At 36.6% G+C, this 23,686-nt stretch overlaps 1 protein-coding gene across 1 annotated transcript in view; it reads right to left on the bottom strand.

The window, feature by feature from the left end:
* Positions 1-15,109: 15,109 nt before the first annotated feature.
* Positions 15,110-23,686, bottom strand: part of PHTF2 (putative homeodomain transcription factor 2) — an 80,463-nt gene continuing 71,886 nt past the window's right edge. The window contains exons 15-18 of the mRNA XM_065883408.1: positions 19,954-20,109; positions 18,546-18,641; positions 16,193-16,318; positions 15,110-15,520 (exon numbers count right to left, since the gene is read on the bottom strand). Of these exons, the coding sequence (XP_065739480.1) occupies positions 15,500-15,520; positions 16,193-16,318; positions 18,546-18,641; positions 19,954-20,109 (399 nt within the window). The 3' untranslated portion in view covers positions 15,110-15,499. The remainder of the gene's footprint in view (positions 15,521-16,192; positions 16,319-18,545; positions 18,642-19,953; positions 20,110-23,686) is intronic.

Genomic DNA, 23,686 nt, shown 5'->3' with positions numbered 1-23,686 from the left:
TAGTTAGCCCACCTATGGCTTCCTCACGCAAACAGCTTCCAATCAGTGCATACCTGAAGCCTTCCCTTTTTTCCACTATAAGCTTTCCCACTTTCCTACTTGTCTTTGAGTCTCTGCTAAAATGCAAATGACAGTGGCTGACCCCCTTGATATATCAAGATCTGAATAAATAGCCTTTGCTTGTTCTTAAAAAAAATCATTTTTATTGTGAAAGGGGCATGTGCTCATTGCAGAAAACTTGAACAGCAGAGAAGAGCAGAGAAAAGAAAATTAATATCACATGTTTTCACCTCCAGAGACAACCTCTGCTAGCTTTCTGGAGTATTTCTTTCCAGCAACCCACCCATTTAAATGCATACAAGTGAATGCCAGATTCTTGTCTCTAACTGAACTGTGAGCCTTAGCTGGATCTATGGAAGACCAAGGATCTTATATTTAATTCCAAATGCAAATTTCTTTGCTTGAATATTCTAGAATATAATAACCACCTGGCATGTTGCCTTTTCATTTTGATAGTACCAATCTAGATACAACATGTAGGTGATAAGCTACATTCCGAAATATGACTAAAATGACACTATAGATCTTATTTTTATGAGTAAACAAATTCAGACTTTACATTTTTGTTCAGTTCTTCTAGGCTGAAAAACACAGGAATGCGATTCCGAAGTGGATTAGTAGAGAGCTTGTTATTAAAGGCTGCCACTTCCGAGAAAACAGACTGTGTCTTGCATACTAAGCATTTCTGGCACTGTGAATAAATCCTTCACCTATGTGTTCACTCTACTTCACACTCCCAAAGAGCCTGGAGGTGATTACTCAACTAAACATTAAATTTGATGAGGACTCTGTATTAAGAGATCATCCTCTTTGATTTTTTATTGATTTGTAGACTTTTAATACCAATTCTGATTCTACACGTCTGTTACACATCAGAGTTAAAGAAAAGATTCAGGTAGAAAAGATTTACAATTTAAAGGAAGCATGAATGTGTTGGCAGGAATGAAAATCACTGGGTGGGAGTGCTCTGGGTACAGCTGACTCTATTCTTGACATAACAAAATTTGGTAAAAGGCCTCAGAGCAAAGATGAAATCTAAACCATGCAGATGAAATACCTGAAAAGCAATAGGAAAAGAAACTGTTGCTAAGAGAACTGGGGGACTCAGAAGAAAATGTCAAGTTCCCAACAATGCTGTAATAGCCACATGATTGTATTTCTTTTTAAATCATAAACACATAATAGGCATAGTTTGCTTCACTTCATGACACTTTAAGGGTGCAGACTGCAGTCTGCCCAGCACCCTTCCAGTCACCAAGCTGCCTCCGTCTCATTCCATGTGGTTCTGATGGGACTGCCAATACCAATTTATCCTCCACTCCCTGCCAAAGGAGTGGGCACATAACCAGTCTGGCTAACCGAGGTTCTTCATAGCCCTAAGGTCATTGGTTCAAAGGATGGGCATATGGCCCAAGTCAAGTCAATGAAAGAGTCACCAAAGGATTGGTCTGTGGATGCTGGGAGAGAGTGCATCTTTGTTTCTATCTCTGGGCTCATGAGCTCAAAGGTCCACATGAGCTTAGAGCTTCTGGTGGCAACTGTGTGGCTGAATGGAGAACAAAGCAAACAGAGGTAATAAGCAGAAGGGAATGGGCAGAAAATGGGAAGGAATAGGAAGAGGGAAGAGAACTTAGAGTGAAGCCACAATGGCAGTTTGAACACTTGGATCCAACTGTGTCACAGCCATCTTGGCTTCCCAATTATATGCGTCAATAAATGCTCCTTTGAGCTTAAGCCAGTTTGATGTAGGTTTCTGTTACTTGCAGACAAAGAAAGACCTAGAAACGCTTCTGACTCCCACTTTGTAATTGTGGAGAAACAAAGTCCCAGAGAGGTGTTGCCAAGATTAGACAGTAAGGTGAGGGAAGGTCCTGGTTCTCTAGTGTGTGCCAATGAACTAACCAGCATACTGAAAATAACCACAGAATCACAAAACTATAGATTCCTTTTCTACACGCCAGACATGCAATCTGCTGGCCTCCACATGGAGCATCGTGAACAGGATTAGCCTTTGTCATAGCACTGTAATTTCTGGACTCCAAAAGAACCCTGGACTCCGAAAATGGCTTCCTTTTAAGTCTACCATAGTGTTTTAATTTTCCCCTCTAGTTTCTTTTTCCTCCTTAAGGAAAAAAAAAAGATGGAATTTATTTTTAGTACTATCTCAAAAATCCTAAGTCCAGGAGGGATAACTGGGCCTTACAAATATCAAGACAGAAGCTGAAAAATGAGGACTCTGCATTACTCTGTGTCTCTTGGGAGCCATGTGGCTTAACTTTTGCTTGATTGTTCTTCTCCTTCCTTCTTCTATCTGCTTATGGGTCTTCTCATCCTTGTAACCGTGCCCTCCCCAGCAAGAGGGTTACCCAACTTCTAAGTTCAAGCAACCCACAGTAAACACTTCAGTACATTTAGATCAATTGTTCTCAGATTTCTGGTCTCAGAATCACTTTACACTCTTAAAAATTACTGAGGAACCCAAAGACCTTTTGTTTGCATGGGTTATATCTATCAATATTTACCATGTTCAAAATTAAAACAGAAAAATTTTAAACACTTATTTAATTCATTTAAAGATAATGATAATAAATGTTAACCTAAAAATTTTTATTAAAACCATATTTTCCATAGGAAAAGGCGTAGAATTGTTTTAAATTTCTGCAAGTCTCTTTAATTTCTGGCTTCTGGAAAATGGATGAGATTTCTGCTTCCAAATGAGATGGGAATAACAGGAATCAGATTTACCATCCTGCTTGAAACATCTAAGAAACTAGATAAAATATATAATGGTAGATTAGACATGGGAAAAGAAAAGATTAGTAAACTTGAAGATATCACAATTAAAACCACACAAAATGAAACACAGAGAGACAAAAAGCTGAAAAAAAAGTGAACAGAATATCACTGATACTTGGGAAAGCTTTGAGAAGACTAATATACATGTATTTGGAGTCCCTAAAGCAGATGAGGGAGAGAAAATAATTTTTTAAGAAATAATGGCCAAGATTTTAACAAATCCAAATTTGATGAAATAAATAAACCCATAGAAACAAGAGTCTTAATGAGTTCCAAGCACAGGAAACACAAAGCCACACCAAGTCACTTCATAATCAAATTGCTTAAAACCAGGTGTCCAAAAACAAAGGCAAAATACTTTTTCAGACATACAAAAGCTGAAAGAATTTTAGCAGATCTACATTAAAATAAATATTAAAGGAAGTCCTTCAAGCAAAAGGAAATCTAGATCTAAACAAATGGATAAAGCAGACCAGAACTGGTAATTATGTCAATAAATATAAAGGTTTCTTTTTATTGTTTAAACACCTTGAAAAGACAACCAATTATTCAGAGTAAAAACAATTGCAATGCAGTGTGGAATTTATAACATGGGAAACAAAATGTACGACACAACAGCACAAATTCTCAGAGGGAAGAAATGGAAGTATATTATTACAGAGTTCTTCTACTGTATGTGAAGTGATATAACATCAATTGAGAGTAGAATGTGGTAAGTTTAAGATGTATATTACAAACCCTAAAGCAACCAATGAAACAAAACAAACAGTTATAAGCCAACAAAAATGATAAAAAGGATCATGAAAAATGCTCAACCCAAAAGCACGCAGAAAAAAGATAAAAGGGAACAAGGAACTGTTGGGACAAATGGAAAACAAACGTCAACGTGGTAGGCTTAAATCCAGCCATATCAATAATCACATTTTATGTAAATGGCCTAAACATCCTAATGAAAAGACAAGAGATTCGGAGACTGGATAACAAAGCAAGACCTAACTATACCCTGGCTACAAAAAAAACTCACTTTAAAAATGAAGACACAGGGCTTCCCTGGTAGCGCAGTGGTTGAGAGTCCGCCTGCTGATGCAAGGGACAAGTGTTCGTGCCCCGGTCCGGGAAGATCCCACATGCTGCGGAGCGGCTAGGCCCGTGAGCCATAGCCACTGAGCCTGTGTGTCCGGAGCCTGTGCTCCGCAACGGGAGAGGCCACAACAGTGAGAGGTCCGTGTACCGCAAAAAAAAAAAAAAATGAAGACACAAATTGGCTGAAAGTAAAAGGATGGGAAAATATATGCCATGCTAATACTAACCAAAAGCAAGCTAAAGTGGCTACACTGATGTTAGACAAATAGATTTCAGAGCAGAGAATCTTAACAGGGATAAAGAGGGTCATCTCATAATATAAAGGAATCAATTTATCAAAAGTTCATAACAAAACATGCATAAACATGTATGTACCTAATAAGAGGACTTCAAAATAAATGAAGCAAAAACTGATACTAATGAAAAGAGAAACAGCTAAATAACAATTATATTTGGAGATTTCAATACCCCTTCCTCAATAACCGACAGAAAAAGTAGAAAGAGAATCCGTAAGTACACAGAAAACTTGAACAACGCTATCAACTAATTTGACCTGATTGATATTTATCATACACTCCACCAAATAATAGCAGAATACACATTCTTTTCAAGTGTACATGGATTATTTAAAGGTGACATCACTGGGTGGAATCTGAAACCATACCTTATATATTTTAAACTGTCACATTAAAATACATTGGTCCATATTATGCTTTGATGGATCTCTTACCCATACATGAAAGATCCATCACCTTGCACACCCCTGAAAGAGTCTTGGCAATCCCCAGAATGCCCTGAAGCACACTTGGACAACTACAGATTTAGATTATTCCATTTTTTAAAAGGGTTAAATTATCAACTGAGCTGTAGGCAACTCCTGTGGCCTAGGTGACCATAAAGAATCTGTTACAAAGTGAGGAAGGCAATCCTCATGCTGATTTTTTTTTTTTTTTTTTTTTTTTTTACGGTACGCGGGCCTCTCACCGCTGTGGCCCCTCCCACCGCGGAGCACAGGCTCCGGACGCGCAGGCCCAGCAGCCATGGCCCACGGGCCCAGCCGCTCCGCGGCACGCGGGATCCTCCCAGACCGGGGCACGAACCCGTGTCCCCTGCATGGGCAGGCGGACTCTCAACCACTGCGCCACCAGGGAAGCCCCTCATGCTGATTTGATTTAAAGGCTAGATTTGGTGGGTAGTTTGGATTAGTTCAACTTCTGCAACAAATTGCTATGCTTTCCTCTTTAAATATCCTCTTGAAATGAAGTACCTAAAAGACTTGCAGGATCTGTGCACCACAGATGAGCACTCAGGGGAGCAGAGAGGGGCTAGACGTCACTGACACCACTCAGCTGACATATTCTGTCTGAACATATTGTCAATCTTTAAGTCCTTGAGGCAGGAACAGTATTACTTACACGTGCTGTCAGCATGTAACAAGGATCAACAGGCTCTCCAGGTACGAGAAGCGCCAAGAAACTAATAAATTAAAAAAGAGAAGACATTGGTACGTTATTTAGGGCACAAAATCTTAAGTTGTCAACATAGCAGACACATTTGTTCTAGCCTCTGCAATCATGTACCCACTAACGTCTTCATCACTGTCTAAATGTTTTTGATAATGTAGACCAATGTTTTAATAATGACAATACTGGCTCCCTAAGAGTAACTGGTGACACGGGGCAGAGCTAAAAAATCCTCTTCTCCTCAGAATCTCTGGGTGTGGGACAAATATGTCAGTTTTAAAAAAAGTTTCCAGGTCATTCTAACAGGCAGCCAGGGTTGAGCCCATCATGAAGATATCACACTCCTAGTAAACCTTACGGTCTTCCTCTGCTGCTCCCTCTTTATTCACCCCTCAGGGAGAATGTATGTTCAAAGACCTATATTACATGTTTGGGAACATATAAAAATTGTAAGACAGACTTTGTTTCGAAGAGCTCTTATAATCTTATAATAAACACAAAGATGTTACGTTCTATTATGGCGGCAGAATTAAGCTGGTTTACACTATGTGCCTACCTAACCTTTTAATAAGATGCTTAAAGAGGATAGAAAAAGTAAGTTACAAACAGAAGGTCAAACCAAATAATGCACAAAGAGTCAAGTACAGAGGTTCTGTCGCTCTCTGGCAACATGGCATTCAGGGTTCAGTACCATGTAGGGACTGGAGCATGGAGGGAAAAAGGAAATGGAAATCAATCAAGGATCCCATCTCACAATCCTGGGATTCACCTATTTAGAATGAGACAAGCCCATAGAAAATACGAAAGGAGTTGCCACCATGAGCTACATTTTAGGTATGGTGGAAGATCACTGGAAGAAGAAATTTCTGTTCCCAGAGTTTTAAAATAAGGGCCTACCAATGAGATGTGATCTGATTAACTCCTTGGGCAGATAGTAAAATGGCTAAATCAAGATAAACTGATTTCAAAAAATTAGTAAAACCTAAAACTGAAGAGGGTCTTGTCTTAATACCAAGGCTCTGTTGAAAAGTGTGACTGCTTAATCCCACAACACCAAAACAAACGAAAGGTCACTTGGGACCAGTGAAAAGACTAACTTGCTAAACAGAAGGGCCACAGTAAGAAACAAAAGGGTTCCAAATTACCTGCCCCATGAAAAACAGGTTCCCTCCCTTAAATTAGAACAACAGATGAAAACAGACTTCTGTTAGAATAGTGGAGCAGCTAAATTTCTCCATAAGAAAACCTTTTAAATTTCCTTTTAGAAACTAGATGCATGTAAATTAAGTATTTATATTAGGAAATTACAACCACAGTCTACTCTCTGAGAATAAAAGGAGTCTTAATTCTACTGCTCATTAGCAGTAAAGAAAGAAAATGTAAAGAAAAATGTCTCAGAATGGTAAAGTTCAATGGGAACAAATCAAGTTATTTTAATTGTCCCATCTTTATTCAGATAGAGAGCAAATGGCTACTACAGGTCACCTAGGAAATCAGCCTAAAAGCAAAGAAACAAACGTAGGTTCCTGATACTCAGAGCAGGGCCTTCCTTCTATGCCACATCTCCTGCATATTCAACTGAGATGAAAAATATTCCATTGGAGATGAGAAAATATGATTTCCAGGATCACCCACTAAATGACAATGTACTCTACACAGTATCATTCTACACGGATATAAGGAGGACCCAATGCACCAACTAAACCAGTCCCTGTTTCCAAGCAGGTGAACCCCAGCTGTCTGAAGACACAGGAAGCGTCTCTAGAGTTAGGGTAGCCACAGTTTCTACTAACATTCTGTGCTGAATAAGATGCTTGATGCTTTTTGTTTCATACTTTTTGTGTGTGTGACTAGCCAAAATCTCACAATACAATTCAAGTTACTATCTGCTGCTTTAAATTCTGGTGTTGATGAAGAACAGCTGATTAGGGCCTTCACTGTAAGCTGTCACATGCTCAAAGACAAATGTGAGCCTTCCATTTTCTTCATTTCCATATTGAGTAATCCAAATGCTTTCTCCCAAAGCCTGATTTTTCATCCCTTTAACAATTTAGATTTCTTTCTTTAGACAGCTTCAGTTTCTCTGGTTCATTTTCCAGTTGGATAATTTCTTTAATTTACTGAGATCACTCTGAATCCTTGCCTATTATCCAAGAGGGATGCTAATAAAAATAATAATGCTAATATTTAACAGTTGTGAGATGACTACATACCATGTACCAAACTAAGCACTTTCCCTAAGTGGCAGGATTATTTGGGATGCTTGCTGCTGGAAGAGACTCAGAAGAATGAGTGATGTCTTTCCCTCCCCTATTCCAAGAAGACAGCCACACAATTCTATTTTGAGCTTGAGTTCCTCCCCTCCATGGGTATCATTACCTTTGGAGCTTCTGGGCTGAAAACAGAAGTTCTCAAGGTCCACAAGGCAACTCCTCAGCCAGGCTTTGGCTTGGAAATCTGGTGGAAAATGAGAGGGTGAGGGTTGCTGGGAGAGGGGCACATCCCCCAGACAGGCTGCAGATGTGCAATGGACCACACCTGTGAGGCATCTGTGGCAGGAGATAGGCACTAATATCCGAGGCCTTGAAGCAGAGGTGAGGATCTTGAAGCTGAGCCTGGGGTCAGCGGGGGGAGGACCTCTGTGGGGAGCATCTCTGAGCTGGCTGGAGCATCCATGCCCAACAGACACAGGAAGCGTTGGCCAGGGAGAAGAATCAGGATAGAGGGATAGCTACCACCAGAGAATAAGGACCAGGCCGCTTCCATCTTTTCCAGGTAGTAGCTGAATCCCCTGGATTCTGTGTCAATCTAGGGAGGCGAGGCTCCTCCAAATATAACATATTGAATTCTCGATAGTCTTCTGAGTAGGTGCTCAATGCCAGATTTAGTTTGATTGAGGAAAAATAAATTGATGTTTTGCTGCATAGGAGGGTGGTGGACCAGGTCCCTGCCCATCACACAGACGTTCTCTAATTTTATACTCACAGGAACCATTTTCGGCTCCAGCAGCAGCTCTCCACCTCATTTTACAGATGAGGCTTAGGGAGGTTAAGTAACTTGCCCAAGGCCATACACATGCTGCAAAGAATCCCAGCTCTGCCTGATTCCAGAACCCATGATCCTTATCATACTGCAGATGATTTGGGCTACTCTGTAATTAAAAAAAAAAAAAAAGACAGACAGATTTAACTTTGCAAATAATTATAAATTAACTACATCATCCAAACATGGAGAAAGAAACCAAAGTCAACTTAATTTTATATATTCTTAGATATAAATTTGTGCTGTGTCAGTTTTTTTTAATGACATAAAAATTCTAGCATAGATTTAACATGGACTAAAATTTTAAGTTAAAAAACTTAATTCTCAGCCTGGAGCTGTTCACTAAGTATCCAAGTGAAGAATGTGGTACCTTAGTTTAGTATTCACCAAGCAACTATGACATGCCAGAACTGTACTGGGCAGTCCTAATCTCTGAGGATAAAATTCAAGTTCCTTGGCTTCACAAAGTCACCTGCTAGCATCATCTTCATCCCTTGCCTAAAAACATCATCTTCTCCAGCTATACTAAACTGCTTGCATGTGACACTTAACACTGGCAACTCCATTACAGCACATACCCTCCAGAAACTAAAAGTTTTTTGCATGACTATCACCTCCTAGCCTCTAGGTTTAATGAAAAGAGGGATTATATTTTAATTTCTATATCCCTAGTACCTAGCTCGGTGCCTAGCACGTAATATTCAAATACTATTCATAGAATGGATGTAAGAAAAACTGAATAAAATTGCAATTTTAAAAGTACTTGGTCTGTTTCCCGTATTTGCAAGACTAACCTCTGACCCTAATGTCTTTCCCCAAACGGTAGATTCATATTATGAGAATCTTTCAGCACCACTAATCAGACCCAGTAAATTCTGGCTGAGAGCAAGAGAAAGGGGATAAATAGAAGGCAGGAAAGCTGCCAGCTCAAAGTCTGCATTTCCAGGCAAAAACAAGTAAATGCATTTGCAAAACTGGCTGTATATCCCAAGGGATGCAAACTGGTCATAGGCTTTGGCAACAAGCCTATTTTGCTTTAAAGCACACCTCTTAGTACAAGGTTAGGAAAACCAGAAATTCCCATATATAACTGATCAAAACTTGTAAGAGAATTTGACAAAAACAACCCCAAACTCTTAGAAACCAGTTAAGTAGACTATTAAATAACTACAGAAAGTAAATGATTACATTTAGCACAAGAGTCAGATTTAACTTTAAAAAACAGAAAAGAAAAGCAAGCCACTAATTTTAATTTCAGATCATTGTTGAAAACACAGAATTGAATATTATAAAAAGGAGGGAACAAGCAAAACTTTTAGTCCTGAGATTGTTAACTGTTTTGTAGACACAGGAGGCATAAATACGTTGGAAAGGTAGATAGCATAGATAGGCAAGTACTATACTTAGACAGGAGTAGAAAGATACAGGGAGAGAGCCAATTAGGGAAGAAAAATGGCTTAAGATTAAACAGCCAGCCAAATGTATGAGGCTTGTCCAGGCTGAAAGTCATCCTTTGGTTACTGCAGGTGATGAGTTTATCATAGGGATAAATGGGGACATCTGAACTCACAATTCAGGACACAAGATGAAGCTACCACAGTCTGAGACCAGCTCTAATGATCCAACAGCACAGCTGGCCAAGCTATCATTCAGTCTCTCTGCCTCTTGGCAGTTTGGGGCAGTTTCTGCTTGTTTCTTCTCCCTTCTCCACTATGACTACTTTCTCTCTGCTTCAGGGCTTTGTTAATTCATGGTTTCTTTTGGGCCTCTGCTTTTCTAGCAACTCTTCCTGCTTACACTCTGTCCTGACTCAAACTTGCAGTAACAGAGATTCTGACTGGGTCAGCAACTCACTGTCAAGGATGTAAAGCCTCTGGGGCAAAGCTCTTGTGCCAGCTGGTTTCATGAATTCCTCAAGGCCTATAAAATGGCTGGCTGCTTGAGGGCCAGGCACCAATTACTGACCCATTCAGCTGTGGCTGAGAAAGAAAAGTGAAATAATCCAACCAAACTTGACCAACTTCCTGCTTTGTTCAGACGAGGGCTGAGGGTGTAGCAAGCCCTCACAGAGCCATCTAGTATACAGTGGTCCCATCCAATCTACAACCATTAAATTTCATACTCTAGATTCAAGCACCTCTCATTGAAATATAAATGGTTTATAACATAAAATTGGAAAAGGAAAGACTGAAGATGATGACAGGGGAAAACTGAGGAAATACTCTATAGGAGGGCAAGGACAGAATTCTGAGCACTGATGGAGAGCTGGCCTCAGAGAGCAACATCTCTTTCACAGAACTGTAGAAGGGAGAAAAAGAATTCATGCGTGTTGGTTTTTACCTCTTTGGTAAAGTTAGAGGAATAAAATGCCGATAGTTAAAGGATGAGAGGGGTTAGGAGCTTGAGGATAATAAAGGAGCTTTGGAAGAACCATTGTAGGGAACATACAAGTGGACAAAATATTGATTAAAGAAAAAACATTGCCAAATATAGGACTCAGAAGTTCCAGTAATATCTTGATAAGCACTATTTGCAGAAAGTCAAGTCAGATGTTCTCCAGCAACTCAAAGTTGAGCAGACATCTTAAGGTTAAGGGTTGAGACCACGTAAAAGACAAAAAGTCTCTAGGATGTTACCAGTGAGGGAATCTACCATATAAATGAGACAGAGATCTAATAATGAAAAGATATGAATGGAACATGCACCTGATAATTCAGCAAAGTCATTCATAATTGGATATAATATGTAGGCAAACAAAGGAATGAGAACACTTCCCTTCCACATTTTAGCATGCCTGCTTATGAAGAAAAGAAATTAAATGTCAACTCCTTGTAAAAGAATTCTTCATGTATGATAATTTATATGAAGCATGATTCTTAGTTATATCTCATATTTGGCAGGGATGCTTATGATATCTTATGTAATATATGAATGCTTTAGCTTGCAAATTTTTGTTAATTGTCCTAGGCCATTACTTATTTGGAAGGGGAAGAGAACCAATCTTTCTTCACACCCAATACATGTCAGTTCCAGTGCTAGGTGCTTTACGTATGTTATCTTATTAATCTTCCTAATAGTCCTGTAAAATAGGTATAACTGTGAGTAAGTTACAGCTGAGAAAACCAAAGTTCACAGAGGTTAAGTAATTTGCCCAAAAATGTAAAACAAGTCTGACTCCTAAGCATGTGTTCTTTCCAAGAGGTTACGCTGCAGAGAGCTGAATAGGGAGCTGTCAAATGAATTCTGACTTTCTCCTACTGCCAAAAGCTTAGTAGTTTATATATGACCTTACTACAAATATGGACTGTTTTATAAATACCTTTGTTCTCTCCAGAATATTTTTCTACGTTTAATTATTTTGATCCGTCAAGAGGTACAGAGGTGCTATTACAGAACACACCTTTGAAGGGAATAAAGGAGTGTAGGTTCTAGTTGTGGAACCTTAGGCAAGCTTTTTAACCTCTTTTGTGGCCTCAGTTTTTTTTTTTTTTTTTTTTTTTTTTTTTTTTTTTTTGCGGTATGCAGGCCTCCCACTGTTGTGGCCTCTCCTGTTGCGGAGCACAGGCTCCGGATGTGCAGGCTCAGCGGCCATGGCTCACAGGCCTAGCCGCTCCGCAGCACGTGGGATCCTCCCGGACCGGGGCACGAACCCACGTCCCCTGCATCGGCAGGCGGACTCTCAACCACTGCGCCACCAGGGAAGCTCTGCCTCAGTTTTTTTACCTAGTAAAATGAGGACTTTGGACTAGGTGGTGTCTGGGTTGTATTTGACTCAAGTCGTCATTCATTCTTTCATTCATTCAGTAAACAGACTGAGATTAGGTACTATTTTATGTGCTGGGAAAACACTGGTGAATGCAGTTACATTCTCATGGAATTTACACTCTCTAAAATTCCTGATCTTAAGACAGTAATTCTCAAGGTGGTGAGGAATCATAGGTGGAACAAATTTTCAAAGTCACTTAGGGAATACTTTTTTGAAAGTATACCTATACCACATCCTAGATTCACAGCCTACTCCCCACAAAGTAAGCACCATGGGGAGCCAGTGCTATTGATAAGCATTTGTGGTATCTTTCTTAAAGGCTTGGTAGAAAAAAGGTTGAGAATTAGTGTTCTAAGTGATACAGCAAATTAAAGAGATGCAAGTCATATTGCTCTATTTGTAAGGGAGACTCATTAAGAGAGCCAATTCTAAGCTTAGAGTAAGTTGGAAAGTGCACTTGAATTAATGGTCCCTGATTAATTTAAGTCCTATGGACACTTGTACCAATCACATAACAGAAATATTAGAATGCTTACCCATGTTATTATTGGCCATAATCTCTCGCGCTGAATTCACGTGCAAAATCACTTGATTAAAAACACCACTATCCTTCTGGCAATTAATTTTAATATCCCAGGCTACATCCAGTTTTCTGTTTCTAAATACAAACAAACAAGCAAACACACATTAATGATGTCATAGCATTTTGGTGATGAAAAGCCTGCTCACATATTCTTCTTTCATGTTCTGAGAATCAACAAAAACTGAAATGTTGGAAAGGTTCTAAAAATGTATTCCCACTCCTCTCAAATCTAACAGTTATACCTAAAGTTTATGCTACAGTAAATATAAAATTACCATAGAAATGTGCATCACTTGAAAATTAGAAAAAAAAGAACACACTTCTAGTTTAATACTGTCAGTCATAGAATGTTTTATTTTAAACTTGCTGTTCAAACTTTCAAATACGACATGTGTGGCAAAGAAACAACAGTTAACACACAACATCTGCCACAATTCTATCTTCGAACTGCCTCTTCTATATTATGTGATATGTTACAATTTCTTTCAATTTCTTACATTCACTGTATTCTTAAAGGCAGCAATGTCAATTTTTCTGCTTTGAAAACAGTTCCATTAATGTTCTGAAATTACTTAAAATGACAACTTTTTCCTTTCAGGATTCTACTGCTGCCCACATTAGTGACATAATTCAACATATTAATACATTGTTGAGAGGTACACTGTACTCAATAAATCAACTCCCAACTCTAAGTTAAAATGAACTTCAATCAAAAACAAGCATCTTCCTAAATCAGTTTACTCAGCTACTTTTCTCAAAAATATTTCCATTCTGAAATAAGTTTTTCTGTGAGATACAATAGTTTCATTTTTATTCCTAACAGAACTCATGCTGTACTTTTTTTTTTCAAAATATATTCGATATATTCTGTGCAAAATGTTAAGTTCTGTATAGGTATGTACCTTATTTTGAAAAAGTTTATAAAATATAATTCCTAGAAATAACCTCAACATTAGACAATAGAGGAAGAAGAAACATATCAGAAAAAGCCTAATTTTTCACAGGAGAAAATAAGTATGTTCTTAAAGCTCCAGTAATACATTCCTTGAAAAAACTCAGAATGCACTTTGGTCATCATTAAACATATTAGAACACAGGCAAATAAAATAAAATACTTTTGTTGTTTTCTACAGAAAGAAAATATGGCTGAATTGAGGCTGATCAAAAGGAATGGTGAGAGCAAAGTGATATTACGATATGGCTCTGTTCTCTACACATTCCTGATCTTAAGATGATTTGGGGATTAGAACTGCACCAATCAAATAAATAATTTACAATTAATTATTTTAAATTCCCAAAAACATGGTAAAAAATGTGAGGATATTCAACATGATACACCTTGCACCAAGAAAATTCTAGACTGTCTCAAATAAATTCTTTGTTTTAGAAACTAGATACCCAGTTTTAAAAAAACAGTTTGCTAAAACATTTCATGTTTCACATAACTCCTAAAATTTCTTGATTGTACAAACATAACAACTTAAAATCAAGGCCCAATGTAAGATACCATCATATTCGCCCTATTTACCTAACATGCCAACAGGATAAGTTCTCATTTGGAAACTTGGCAAATTATTTAGGGGGGAGGGGGTTAACTTTCTAGGTTAAAAGCATCTAAAATAGCCCTTATATAATTGGGGGTTGAGTGGGTAGATGTACCAGACTAAGTTTAGAAGGTAGAATCTGCAAGCTATAGCTATTTTTCCTGAAAATTCAGATACAGTTTTACAACTAACCATCAGAAGAATATTTAACGGGTTCTTAACCTTATTCTTAAGTTGTTCATTTGAGTGTGGTATGAATAGCATACACTATAGTGTACCATAGGGAGAAAATTATTTTACTTGAGTAAACATAATGTACTTTAGTAATATCAATAGGCACTTCACTTGTGAGATGAGCATATACCTCACTCAACAGGATACCATATCATGCCCTAGTACACTATAACATATCCATATAAAGATACGCATTAAAAGTAACAATTTTAAAAAGTGCACATTTTGAGCATGCACAGTTGGAGCTGTGCAAACAGCCCAGTGTTTCAAATAAATACAATTATTACTAGTTAATTTTTATCAAAATATCTTACAGTATGGTAACCATTTACAATTATTGCTCTATTAAGAGTTTTATCATCAAAGAGCACTTGTTGACCTGTTGTGTAATACCATATATATTAATACTGAAGGGTGCTTAAACTGCAGCTTAATCAATTTAGATCCTGGCATTGTTCCGAAAGAATTCAAAAGAAACCCTGACTGGATCTTGATTTACTGAAGAAAATGCTTTATGTGTTTAGCTGAGTCCAACGCTAGGTTATAAAGTTAAAGAAGTTTTCCTCAAGTAAGGCAAGTCACGGCATTGACGGAGAAACAGTGCTTAGCAATGGCTTCTCTTCTCACGATTTGTTATTTTGTCATTATTTATGAGCAATTACCAGGATCTCAAGTATCTGGATATCAGTTTTATCACCCTTTCAACAAGTAAGTACATCAAAGCTACAAATAAAATATAAAGACTAAAATAAATGTAAAAAACAGTGAACAAGTGAAATAAATATAAGAATTGCACAGGACAGTCTGATGTAAACACTTCAATTTCCCAGCTGAGACTCCTGAAGCAAAGAGTCAGTGACTGCTTTCAGGCAGCTTAGTTGGTACTCTTATTCTGGAAAAGAGGCTACATCTTCTTTTCTCTGAATTGTCATGATTTAATCTTCCAAAGCTAGTGAAAAAATAATAGAAATAGTGACCATTAGAGCCAGTTTTGATACTGCAACTTATTAAATTATATCACATAATACTGTTTTTATCTAAATTTCATTCATAAACAAGTGTAGGTTCTACTATTTTAAATTCTTTTATCCTTTTATTTTCAAGAAGAATTCATCTTAAACAAATAAAAACGTGGAAATCAGATTTCTCTTGCTTTTTTTTTACTAGGAAGTGGCAATATACATATACTACTTGTTAATATGAATATACTACACCTTACTCACTAGCAGCTTTGCACATGTTGGAGGATGTATGCATTGCTATATAGATAAATAATATAACTTATGGCCAAAACCAGAAATAGGGCTCTTTTTCTTTTTTATCACCTAAATTAGATTCAGATTATAGATGAGTAAAAATAAATACTTCAACTTATCCTATACAAGAGTCCCATTTGTAATGAATACTGTTCCAAATTAGGAGTTCCATCCGTATTATAAACCAAGAATATCATTCTTTGAAATTAAATGTGAAATTAGTTAATTAATATTTAATATTATACAATAAAATCAAAATGACTCCCTTACTGTACATGTGAGATCTCAAGAGTGCTGGGGTAAAATCAATGTCACAAAAATATAATAAGGCACTAAGAAATTTAAAAATACCTGCAGGCTCTTACCTTTAAATTAAATCCAAGTAAGTCACTGATAACACCAGAAACAGCTGACAGGATGACAACCTGGGTGATGTTATAAAGCAGTGGATTCATTGTAAGCCCATATAATCTAAAGGGACTGTCCAATTCCTAGCAAAAGGGGAAAAAACCATGAGCCCAGATTCATTAAGAATTATCAGTTAAATTAATTCAGGACAATATGCAAAGAGAATTTTTAGAAACACTGTTTCAAAAAAAAGTTACAAAATTATGATAGCTTTAGAAAGAATAAACTTGGTTGAACTTGAAATAAGTAAATATACTTTTAGGTTTTCTTAGGAGAAAATGACTTTCATTTAAAAGAACTCTGGGCTTCCCTGGTGGCGCAGTGGTTGGGGGTCCACCTGCCGATGCAGGGGACATGGGTTCGTGCCCCGGTCCAGGAGGATCCTGCGTGCCGAGGAGCGGCTGGGCCCGTGGGCCATGGCCGCTGGGCCTGTGCATCCGGATCCTGTGCTCTGTGGCGGGAGAGGCCACAGCAGTGAGAGGCCCGCGTACCGCCCAAAAAATAAATAAATAAAAAAGAACTCTGTAACCTAAATTTGTAACTCCAATTTCTGTCCCAAATGAATGACTAATAAAGTATTAATCTAGTAGGTACAAGGTTAAAGAATATTTTTTATTGTAAGAATAGAAACTGAAAGAGAACAATATCTTTTTGCAGATTTAGAAATTTAGTTAGCCAAATTTTCAGCCAATATTAATACATATAGTAAAAACTCCCCCTTGAGACAATTTTCAAATACATGGATTCATTAATTAATTAACTGATTCAAACATTTAAAGTTCTATATATGCCAGGCAGTGTGCTAGACTCTGGGAAGTTAAGATTCAGTCCCCATGCTGAAGGACTTTGCAGTCTAATAGACATGCAAATAAATAATTCAACTACGAGAGTCCCACAAAAGAGATATGCATAAAAGGCAGAGGGCCATACAGGAAGGTGCTCCTGAAACTTAGTGCATGGGGGGAAAGCTGGTATTCCCTAAGACACATGAGAACATGGCACCTTTGAATTACTACAGGTTGTGCATGGGAAGACGTACCTTACGTACTACTTAGGTAAAGGTCATTCTTTGGGCAAACTGTGCCTAAAGAATGGCACTAAAGGAATTTAATTGGGGGAGTAGTATATCAGATGTGCGTGTGAGAAATACAGATTAGAGAGCAACGAGACCAGAAGGAGGAACGCCCTAAGAGCTTGGTGTACTGAAAGCTGAAGTGAGATATGATGAGGGTCTGACTTAGAGCAGTACTGAGAGGGAAGAGGGGACGAACTGGAAAATTTTGAGAGGTTGAGCCCATGGGCCCGAGAATTTCTTGGCTGTGAAAAGTGAGAGAGAAGGCGCAACCTATATATTAAGTCCCAGGTTCTGACTAGAAGACTGTTGTGCTTTGTATTTTAGTTATTTTTATATTTCTTTCTACTTTGCAATTGAAGCTAGTCACAAGTGTCATCTTTATAGCCTTCTCCCGTCTAGCATAGTGCCTACACTATCAAGATATTCAATATTTACTTATCAAAAAACCCACCCACCTCTTTTGAACTCTTTCAATGCATAATCTATACCCTCTTAATGCATTTTAAGACTGAAGAACTGACTGAAGAATTAACCATAGCATTGAGACACAACTAATTTCATACCCTTCTATGAACACTTAAAAACAACTTTAAGAATTACATTCAATTTGTTACAGAAACAGATTTAAAAAAATATTTTCCTTTTAAGAAGAAAAAGCATTACTAACATTGCAAAGCAGTGATAAAGATACTTTATTAAATTACCTCCAAAGTTATTATTATGAGATCAGATATACTGAAATTATATTCTTTTTGATTGTTACCAAAATGCTTTGAAAATTTAAATATTTATTGGTGATACCTATTTATTATAATGATTATGTATAACTACTTTTTAAACCAACTCAGGCAAAGCAAGCAGAAGACTGCTCTGAGAAATACAAAATGAAAAAAATTTTCAAATTAACATCAAATCTTCTTTTTCAAAATCTATTTTAAGTTCTAGGATGCAAAAATTTCCAAAGATGCCAACCTCTACAATACTCTAAACATTATTAAAAGTCTTAAAATTTCAAAAGTGAATAAAATTTCAAAATGCACTGATCTGGATTACTTGGATTAATTTTTCAATGAGAAATAAAATGTATATTGCATGAATGTGCTCAAAAATAATTTGGAAAACTATTTTGATAACCATGAAAACCAAACACCAAGTAGGATCTACAAACAAAAAACTAAGATATAATGTTAGAGCAGCATTTTCTACATCATGTCCATTTTCAATTTCATTTTTACCTTTAGCAGTTTAGTAGCCAGTTTTAAAACATTATTCACTAGTGTCAGTTCCTCCTTTTTGTTAGGTTTCTTCTCCATTTTCAAGTAGAGGTTTATCTTTTATTAAAAAGAATAAATAATTAAATATACTTAAAATTATAACAAATACTTTGTTTTTAAAAGGTATTTAGAGATATCTGCTAAAATAGTAGTAGTAGTTCTCTGGCTATTATTGAGATTATAGGTGATATTAATATTCTTCTTCATACTTAACCGTATATTCCAAATTTCCTACAGTGAACATATTATTTTATAATAAGAAAATAATAACTTATTTAAACTTTTCAAATGTAACTAAAAGCTGAAAGAAGGAAAACTGGATGCCATTATTTAAAATGCAAAACACCTTAGTCACAGAGTCAAATCAACCCTGAGAATAAATAATAACTGGAGTAAGTAAATCAATTGGTTTGTCTGCTACTTTCCCCTTTCCCTCTAATTGACTTGGTTTGACATGGCTACCAATTTTTAAAAATCAAACTATCCCCGACAAAATTACTCAACAAGTTCACTAGAAATAAGTTTGTTTAAATAATTCCTATGAAATGATAAGGAAAACGTTTAAACAAATTCATTCAAAATAAAGTTAAGCATCAAAATTACTATCCTTTATACTTTCTATTGAATGAAAGTTTATGCTTATTCAAATACGGCTCTGCTACACTGCAAAGCAAACATACCCCATATGGTTTAAAATTCATAATTTCTACAAATGGTTTAAAATTCATAATTTCTACAATGGTTTAAAATTCATAATTTCTACAAATGCTACTTCCTTCTTATCAAATGAATATGTGACATAAAAACAGTAGATTAGACTTGAGGTCTGCATCAAGGCAGAAACACTGAAGAAAGGCTTGTGCCCTATCAAATTTCAAGTTTTGCTCTATAACACAAATGGTCTTAATCCAATAACATAGGTTCCTGAAAATTTTAAAGTAAATATGGGACTTCCCTGGTGGTGCAGTGGATAAGAATCCGCCTGCTAATGCTGGGGACATGGGTTCGATCCCTGGTCCGGGAAGATCCCACATGCCATGAAGCAACTAAGCCTGTGTGCCACGACTGCTGAGGCTGCGTTCTAGAGCCCGTGAGCCACAACCACTGAGCCCACATACCACAACTACTGAAGCCCGTGCGCCTAGAGCCTGTGTTCCGCAACAAGAGAAGCCACTGCAATGAGAAGCCCACGCACCACAACAAAGAGTAGCCCCCGCTCACTGCAACTAGAGAAAGCCTGCGTGCAGCAACGAAGATCCAATGTAGCCAAAACTAAATAATTATAAAAAACTGAAGTAAATGTAAACATTTTAGTTTAATATGTAGACTACAGACATTAATTTAAAACATAATAAACATGCATTCTCACCTGTTCAGTAAGTAAAATTGAGGTATTGCTATATTTTTTACTTGTTTCTGATCCAAGGGTAACAAATCTTAGGAGAAAAAGTGTTAACGAGATGCACCAGATTACCAGTTCCCAATTGTAGTGACAATCAAGGAAGATCTCATGTACATGAAGCAACTAAAAGTGTATGAAAAAGGCAATATGAAGAAACAATATGATTCAAACAATTTCTTTTTAAAAGAAAATAACATTTTACTTCATACACATAGATCATGGATATAGAATTACATTTTTAAAACATTCCACATTTATTAGGAAATATTTTAAGCACATAAAAGGTATAATGTAATCAAAACCCATCTAGTTACTTTTGTCAAATCTTAATATTTTGCAATATTCTTTCAGATTTTTGAAAAATAGATTAAAGATTCAGTTGAAGCCCCTTTAAACTTTTCCTTTCATCATTCCCCTTCTTCCCCACCCCTCTGTAAGGGTAATGAATTTTGCATTTACCTTTTCCATGCAGTTTTTATAGTTTAGCTACATATTTATCCTTAAACTATGTTATTTTATATATATTTTAGAATTTATATAAATGCTATCACATTGCCCATATCATTCTTCAATTTGCTTTTTATTCTACTGGATTTTTGTTTTCAAAGATTATCCATTTTTCCATGATACATTAAGCTCAAATTCATTCATTCTAACTCCTACAAAGGTACTACAGTAAAACAATCAACCACAGTGGATTGGCCTACTCTACCAATTAACATTTACTGTGTTGCCAATTTCCTTATTACAAACAATACTGCAATAAATATTCTCTTATGCATCTCGTCTCCTTGTGCACACATATAAGACTTTCTCGAGGAGTTAATAGCTAGGAGTAAAACTGCTGAGTCCTTGGATATTCACACATTCAACTTTAGTAGATATTACAAACTTGTCTCTGAAGACAGCTGTGCCAATTTATACTCTCAGCAGTGTATCAGTCTTCCCTTTGCCCTCATAATTGTCCACACTTGGTATTATTCAACTTCTTAGCACCAATCTGCCAATCTGATGAGTATAAATTGTTCTCTCACTGTTTTAATTTTACTTTTCCTGATTACTTAGGGAGAATGTATGTTGCATATGCTTATTAGTTACTGTGCTTCCTCTTCTGTAAGTTATCTTTTTATATTCTGTATCTAATTTTTTTCTATTACGTTGTCTGTTTTTTTTATTGATTTGTAGATGTTATATATTCTGAATAACAAAGCTATTTAAATCATGTATTTTGCCAGTATCTCTTCCCAGACTCTCTTTTGTTGTTTATGGTGCCTTTTGCAGTACTTACAATTTTTAGGGAAGGGTAGGACAGAAGAAGAATATATGAGAGACTGCAGGTATCAGGCAAAAGTCTAAAATATTTACTGTCTGGCCCTTTACAGAGGAAGTTTGCTGATCTTTGACTTATAGGAACAAAATTGATTCTTTTATGTTGATGTTATATCCATTTTTGTTGATCTTGAACTTCTAAAAAATGTATATTTTTAATAATTTGTCCTTAAAGTTACTTGAGTATTCTACACAATCATATAGTCTACAATGCTTTCTTTTCCGATCTTTATACAATTTCTTTTTCCTATCTTCACTGGTTAGTACCCTCCATTAAAATGCTGTCTAGAAGTTATAGAGAGGGTACCCGTCTCATTCCTGATTTTAAAGTAAATATCTCCAAGATAATAAATATCATATGTATAATGTTTGCTCCAGTTTTTGAAAGATATACTTTTATCAAACTAAGAACAGTACTCTCCAGTCATTGTATGAATCTCTACTGAAATTTACCAATTTGTTTTCTGTAAATATGTAGATGATCAGATGATTTCTCCTTCTTTAATCAATTAAAGGAGTTCAAAGTAGATAAATGGCTTTTCTAAAGTTGAAAATCTTTGCATCCCAGGGATAGACTGTCTTGGTCATGGCATATTTAGTTATTAAATCGCTAGCTTCAGCTTTCTAGTATCTCTGAATCTAAGTTAGCTCACTGTTTCCTATTTTCATACTATCTGTCTGGTATTGGTAACAAGGTTATACTAAGTATATAAAATGAGTTGGGGGAATATTCCCTCTTCTACTCTCTAGATCTTTTGTGTAGGATTAGGATTACATTTGGCAAAATTCATCTGTAAAAACGACATGGGTCTAGATGATTTTTGTTGCTAGCAGATTTTCAAACTACTGAATCAGTACTGCTTTATGGTTTTAAGTTTTCTCAGCTTTTCAGTTACTTTTTGAGTCAGTTTTAATTAATACATTACGCATTTCTACAAAATAGTCCACTTAAGCTTTTGACTTCAGTGACAAAAGTAATTTATACTAGTAATTCTTAAAAAAAAATTCTCAACTGTTTCAGTTTAATACTGTAATTTTTCTTTTTTAAACTGTGTTATTTGTTGGGGGCTTCCCTGGTGGCGCAGTGGTTGAGAGTCCACCTGCCGGACTCAGGTTGCAGGGGACACAGGTTCGTGCCCTGGTCCGGGAAGATCCCACATGCTGCGGAGCGGCTGGGCCCGTGGGCCATGGCCGCTGAGCCTGCATGTCCGGAGCCTGTGCTCCGCAACAGGAGAGGCCACAACAGTGAGAGGCCCACGTACCGCAAAAAAAAAAAAAAAAAAAAAGTGTTATTTGTAAGTATGTTTTGAAATTTTCAAACGTATGGTTTTCTTGTTGCTGTCGTTGTTTTCTACTTTAACTGCATACAGCTAGTGGTCTGTATGTTATCAACTGAGAATCACTTTGTCGCCTAGTACATGAGAAAGTTTTACAAACTGTTCTGTGCCTGAAAAGAATATGTATTGTCCAATTACAGAACAAAATTTTTAACTATCTTGTTGAGATACATGTCTCTATTGTATTTTCGTCTGCTTAATCTATCAATTATGAAAGAAATGCATTATATCTTCCCAATGTGGTATTCTGTCAATTTCTCACTACAGTGCTATTGATTTTGACTGTATATAGGTATGTTTGAAGTTATGGAATCACATGCATACAAATTTGGAATTATTAGAGCTTCCTGATGAATAATTCTCTAAATTTTTGTCAGGTTTCTCTTTATTCCCAATTACGCTTCTTAGGTTACAGTCTCCTTCATCTGATATTAATGTAAGTTCACCAGCTTTCTCTTGGCTAGTATTTATCTGCAATATATTTTTCTATCTTTTTACATTCAAAACTTTTCAATGTTACTACGTTTCATGTGTCTTTTGTTGATAGCAATCGATAGATTTTATGTTCATTAGAGACAACTACTACAGCATGTACTTCAGGAACATGGAAATTAAACCTTGAAGAAAAGACTGAAATGCAATAAGCAATTGTGAGTAAACAAATCAGTCTTTTTCCTTTTGGTTGCTTTTAGATTCTTCTCTGTTTTTGGTGTTCTGCAGTTTTTCTATAATGTGTCTAAGTGTCGATTTATTTTTATTGTGGCTTCTTGTTCTTGTTGTGCCTCCTAAACCTGAAAATTAATGTCCTCCATCAATTCAGAAAAACTCTTAGCCATTACCTCTCCAAATATTGCTCTCCCTCTTCTTTCCATCTGAAATTCCTATTAGATATATGTTGGACCTCCCAACTGTCTCAATCTCCTTTTCATATTTCCATCTTGTCATCTCTGTTCTATATTCTAGGTAATTTCTTCCATCTCCCACTTCACTCTCTTTAGCTGTCTTAAATCTGCTATTTATTCTGTTTGTTGTGT

This window comes from Phocoena phocoena, chromosome 9 (genome assembly GCF_963924675.1).
Source record: "Phocoena phocoena chromosome 9, mPhoPho1.1, whole genome shotgun sequence".
In the NCBI taxonomy this organism is placed as follows: domain Eukaryota; kingdom Metazoa; phylum Chordata; class Mammalia; order Artiodactyla; family Phocoenidae; genus Phocoena; species Phocoena phocoena.
The sequence above is the reverse complement of the archived record's forward strand: the minus strand, read 5'-3'. Positions and strand labels throughout refer to the sequence as shown.